Raw genomic sequence first — 6,032 nt, 5'->3', positions numbered from 1 at the left:
CATCGTTGAATAAATTTAGAACATGGTTGAATAAATTTAGAACATGAGCTTGAAAATTTAGAACATTGTTGAACAAATTTAGAACATAGTTGAACAAATTTTGAACATGGTTGAACAAATTTGAACATGTTTGAACAAATATAGAACATGGAGAGTGTAAAAGTGTTCTTACCTAAGGAGGTGTTCTTATCGGATCCCTCCCCTATATATATATATATAATATATATGTATATATATATATCCATGAAAAATAAAGTTGAGTGATGGTTATCCAAATTCTTCATTGTCACCACCAAATGCGAGCATGATTACATAAGCAATAAGAAGTAAATGTGTATATATATAAAGGGAACAGCAAAAAACAACATGAATACTGGTCTTGAACATGGTCGAGATAATGATAGAAGGAGCCATAGTTAAAGACTTGCAGAGTTGCAGGTTGATGGCGTTGTAAAGTGCCCATTTTAATGGGATAGTTTCGAGCAAGAAGAAGAATGAGTGGGAAATCGGACCTGGGAAGAGACACGGACGATGCGACATTTATTGTTGTGCACTAAAAATAGTTTTTTTTTGATAGCTCAAAACAAGAACAAAGCAAACTAAGGCACTTTCCTAACAGTAACAGCTAGGTTGTGAGCCCTTAGAACAAAAAGTTTCTTAACTTTAACAATTTTGCAGTAAACAAAGGATAAAGTCTGTTTCTTGATATCCCTAATAACCGGTTTGCACTCCATCGGTGAGGAAGCTTCATCATGAAGAGCGTGAACGATTTGGATGGAGTCCGTCCACACTATAATGTTCCTAGCCAAGCTAAGAATGTTTTTAAATGCCGTAAGAATCGCCAAAGCTTCTGCTTGCGCTGGGGATGATGCGAAGACTTTTGAAGCACCTTGCACGAGAGTGTCTCCCTTGTATAAGATAACCCAGCCTATTGCCGCATCCCAATCCCGAGCTTCCCTTCCCTTTATTTTCTTCCATGCCCCATCGGTGATGATAACCACCGGGTCCTCATCGCTGCACTCTCCCACAATCCACGCTTGTTCCACACAGGGAGTGATCTGCTCGCCTAACAAGGATGGCAGCCCTCCATGCATGGAAAACGCCTTAACCCATCTTTGCTTCCATATTCTAGCTAGCTTCGTAATAGAGGTAGGAATACATTGCGTAGCACGAAAGCAACACTCATTCCTATGGAGCCAAACACTCCATAACGTGGCTATCAATTCCACTACTCGCTCTTCCTCCTGTTTGTCTTCACGCATAATGTAGGAAAGCATGTTCTTGAGCCAGACCGCAATACCAATCCCCTGGTTTCCCTCTGTTCTTATGCCCAAACTACCAGAGCTCAAGACTCTTTTGACCACCTCACACTCCAAAAATAAATGTGTTGTGGATTCCCCACTCGATCCACAAAATGACCAGACGTTGAGGGTTATGATTCCCCTTTTAACCAAACAATCATGCATTGGCAGAGCATTATTAATAATTTTCCAAACAAATAGTTTCCACTTAGGAAATATTTTCCTCTTCCACCAACTAGACCAGAAAGAAGAAAGAGGAGAAGGGAGGGTTGTAGTACCTTGAGCGCACCAATAGCCAGAGTTAGTAGAGTAGGTTCCCATTCCCGAAAGACCCCAATCCCATTCATCTAGGAATTCATCTTCTTGAATATGTGTTGCTAGAATATGTCTTGCTGTGGTCGAATCAAACAAACCCCAAACTCTCCTTTGATCCCACTCCCTTGCCGGAGTAATAAGCTCTGCCACCCATGTTGGTTTGATAGTTGCTTCTGTGATGTTGTTTTTGAAGTTGATGCAGGCATCACCCACCCAGAGATCCCCTGTAATTTTTGTGGTCTTGCCATCGCCAATCGACCGCCTTAGGCCCGCGTTCATGGTTGCCACCGATTTCATAATACCCCTAGCCGCCCAAGACACTTTGGTAGGAATGTCATTACTAACTGCCTTGTCGAACCGATCGTCCCCATATTTGGCTTTGAACACTCGAGCAGACAGCAATTTGGTGTATGTTTTTAGGCGCCAAGCCTGTCTGAAAAATAAGGGCATGGTTGAGAGAAGTGAGATTGCGTAGGCCTAACCCACCCTCTGTCTTATGACACTGCAGTAGGCTTTGTTTCCTCTAATAAATGGGCCTTTTGTCCATGGAGGACGACCACCAAAACTTGAGCATAAGGGAATTAATTTTCTTCAAAACACTCTTCGGGATGAGACACAATGCCGTAATGTGAGAGGCCATGACTACAATTATACTATTGAGAAGTATAAGTTTCCCTGCTTGTGCCAATTTAACAAATTTCCAGGATGAAAGTTTCTGACTGATTTTTTCCACCAATGGACTGAAAGCTTCCTTCGACCGACCGTCAACCTCTATAGGACAGCCCAAATAGGTGCCCAGTTTAGGTTGATCATGAACTCCAATGATGCTTCGTAATACACGTTTGAACCTATGATGCATATTTTTGGAGAATTATGTCTATAAGTTGATCATCTCACCCAAAATAGCACAAAATTCAGCCATTATTTCCTTCATTTCCCCAAAATTCTTGATGGTTGCAGTGGGGAAAAAAAGTGCATCATCCGCAAAAAATAAGTGACTTATCATCGAGGAACGCCTAGAGACCTTTAAGCCTTCGATTCTCCCCTCTGCCTGAAATCTGCACAACCTTCTTGACAGTAGCTCAATGCATAAAATGAAAAGGTAGGGTGATAAGGGATCACCTTGCCTTACGCTAACTTTTGGAATAATTTTTTGAGAAGGTTCCCCATTGACTAGGATGGTGTATGTAACTGAGGAGACACATTACATGATCCAGTTGATCCAAGTCTCCGGGAAAGCCATAGCACGCAACAACTTTTCCAAGAAGATCCTACTCACTCTATCATAGGCTTAGATAACCTTTGAATACTGCTTCCATTTTTCTCTGTTTCTTCGACTTGTGTAGTGCATTCATCATCTCGTGTGCTAGCAAGCAATTATCAGATAGGAGACGTCCCGGGATGAAAGCATTCTGGAAGTCACCATTTATGTCCTTCATGAAACTTTTGAGCCTTCGCACAAGGCATTTAGAAATAACTTCGTAGGAAGTGTTGCAAAGACTTATTGGGTGGAACTCCAAAACTGATTATGGTCTTAGAGTTTTGGGGATGAGGGTGATGAAGGTCTCATTCATTTCCCGTAGCATATACCCCCCCATTCAAGAAACTAAGAACTGCATTCTCGACCTCAAATGATATAGTTTCCCACTGCTTCTGAAAGAAAAGAGGGGGTACCCCATCGGGTCCAGGAGATTTGTCTCCTTTTAGACTAAACACCGCATCTCGGACTTCCTGCACACAAAAATATTTAGACAAAAGACAAATGTGAGCGTTAGTTAAATTTGGCGCATCTCCAAGTCACGAATCCCAAATATGGGGGTCTCTGATTGCTTCATGAGCTGGTGATAATAGGGTTTAGTAAAACTGATAAAACTCCGTCTTGATTTCAGAAGGATCAGTCAACCACGTCCCTACTGAGTTATTTATAGCCTTTACTTCATTCTTCCCCTTCCTTGCAGAAGCACAACGAAAGAAAAAGGAGGTAAACTGATCACGAAGGGAATCCCATTTTGATCGTGCCCGTTGTTTCCAGTAGGCATGCTTTTATTGAGCATCCGAAAGTACGGTGGATCGGAGCTTGTGATCTTCCATTGCATCAGTAACCGATGCTAAGCATTGTTGAGGTGGAGCTAACTGGTCATTTAAACTTCTCCAATCTAGCATGTTTTCCCGTTTGAAATTAAGACACCAAATCTTGCATTCTCTCGTAGCCACACGAAGCTTTCTTTGTAATTTGAACATTGCAGACCCCTGATCATGTGAGGCCCAAAATTCCTATATTTGAGATTTCTGTCATCGATAAGCACCAAGCCTCTATTTTATAAGGCCATTTTTTTGTTCACTGGTTTAGGTGTGCAGTCCAGTATAGTGGGGTTGTGGTCTGAAATAGGAATGGGGAGATTCCAAACAACAGCATCTGGAAACACATCTCTCCATTCACTCGAACCGTAGCATCTGTCTAGCCTTTCATAAATAATCCCCTCCCCTTGCCTATTATTCGACCAAGTGAAGGCAGCCCCGTAGTAGGGAATATCTGATAATCCACATTCAACTCGCCATTTTGAGAAGGAGTGAGCTCCTAGGATAACAGGATTTCCTCCTAGTTTTTGGTCATTGAATTCTAACTGGTTAAAGTCACCAATTGCCACCAGTTTCCCTGGGTGAGACCAAATGAGTCCCCTAATTGTTCTTCAGACCGTTGCTCTTTCAATGAGGTAAGGGGAGCCATAGACACACAACAAGTAGTAATCATTTTTCAATTCATCAGAAATACTACAGAGTACATAGTTTATATACTTAAACAGGACTACAACGTCTAACCGGGGTGACCAAGAAATGAAAAGTCCCCCACTGGCATCTACAGAGTCTACGCCACTACAATCCGGAAGCCCCCAAGAGGAAAAAATGGGATTCAAATCATCTACACTACATTTAGTTTCCGAAAGAAAAATAAAGTCAACAGACATACCAGGGACAAGCCATTTGAGGAACGGAATCGCAAGGTTAGTGGCCGAGCTAACACCCCTGTGGTTCTCGCTGTGGAATCAGAAGATACATTGGACTCCGAATAAGTAAGATCATTGACAAACCCAAACCGAAGCTCTCCCCTACCATGGTACCGTCGTTGGACTTTCTGTCTCTTGGAGCAGCCTGGCAAGCTTAACACAGCATCTATAGTTCCTGACTGGGTCAGGGGAAGACTCACACGCCCCGTTCCTCTTGCCACTACAAGCTTAGCTGATCTTGCCTGCCTTTCAAGCTTAACTTTGAGAGGACATTTCCTGACACCTTTGTTATTAGAGGAAGAAGGACCTAGAGAAAAGGACCCTCCAATTTCCAGGTTACTGATGTCTAAGAGTGGGAGGTCAGATTGAGCAGACACAAACTCATCCGACACTGGGGAGTGTGGCACAAACTCGTTCTTAGTAGCAGCTCCTTTGAAGCAGAACGACGACCCAAAAATTTCAGAAGATTGGGGTGATAATAAGTGAACAATTTTTTTCCCTTTGACAGAGCCAGAATTTTCAGGTAAGAGGTTGACTAGTGGGGTGGGTGGTTTATCTGAGGTGGGGGAGAGAAGGTCAGATTCTGGGTTAGAGGGGCAGAGGAGGCCATCTTTTTCACCAAAAATTAACCAGCAATCAGGTTCAACAAAAACGACAGTTTTTTCTTCACGGCCTAGGAGGCGTGTATGGTTACTTTTGGTAAGTTGGTTTTCCATAATTGGTTTGAGAGAGTGATTTGGGAGGGAATTTTCAGTTTTGGGAAGATGAGAGTGTGAGGCTTTTACTCTGAAAGGGGGGGTTTTTATAGGGTAAACATGAAGTGTGTTTACTATGGAGGTTGAGGACTGGAAAAGGGTAGTATGAGTTAAGTTCAATAACCAGTTTGAGGGGGCATAAAATACAGTCCATAACAAATGCAACTGAAAAAGTATGCTCCTAGGAAAAGAGTTTTCTGACATGGGTGATTTTTTTGATAGATTTTTGGTGGGGAATGGGTATGGGAGGGGATGGAATTTCGGAGGATATTGGGGGAAGGGGTGCCTGAGCAAAATGAACCAGTGAATTAAATGGAGGTAGACAATGACACTTACCTCGAGCCTTTCCCAGCTAGCTAGAGGGAGGTACGGTACGGAGAAAAATTGATTGGGCAATAACTTCTTATTAATGGTTGATGACTGTTGGGTCAAAGAAGTCTCCTCATCCCTCCACCGGCGGCAAGCCTTTTTCCGGCAGACCATAAGTTCACCAGATTGATTTTTCCGCTTCTTGGTGTTTACTGACATTTGCCTATATTTATTTTCCTTGAACACGAATTCCGGTATGCCTGCATAGAGATCCCAATTTTCCGATCCGCAGTGATGTTCTCCAGGGTGCAACTGTGATGAGTTCCCTGTCTGTGATGAAATAAGGA

The 6,032-nt window shown here is 42.7% G+C and overlaps 1 protein-coding gene across 1 annotated transcript; it reads right to left on the bottom strand.

The window, feature by feature from the left end:
• Positions 1-513: 513 nt before the first annotated feature.
• Positions 514-4,726, bottom strand: LOC130463841 (uncharacterized). Its single transcript, XM_056833104.1, has 2 exons — positions 4,585-4,726; positions 514-4,319 (listed from the first exon to the last, which is right to left on the bottom strand). Exon 2 carries the CDS (start codon positions 2,064-2,066, stop codon positions 600-602), a length of 1,467 nt encoding a protein of 488 aa, XP_056689082.1. The 5' UTR covers positions 2,067-4,319; positions 4,585-4,726; the 3' UTR covers positions 514-599.
• Positions 4,727-6,032: the final 1,306 nt, after the last annotated feature.

Source organism: Spinacia oleracea, chromosome 6, assembly GCF_020520425.1.
Source record: "Spinacia oleracea cultivar Varoflay chromosome 6, BTI_SOV_V1, whole genome shotgun sequence".
NCBI classification, from domain to species: Eukaryota; Viridiplantae; Streptophyta; class Magnoliopsida; order Caryophyllales; family Amaranthaceae; genus Spinacia; species Spinacia oleracea.
The sequence above is the reverse complement of the archived record's forward strand: the minus strand, read 5'-3'. Positions and strand labels throughout refer to the sequence as shown.

Bases quoted from the DNA above. Each gene is read 5' to 3' on its own strand.
- LOC130463841 (XM_056833104.1), bottom strand. From the start codon at position 2,066: ATGCCCTTATTTTTCAGACAGGCTTGGCGCCTAAAAACATACACCAAA.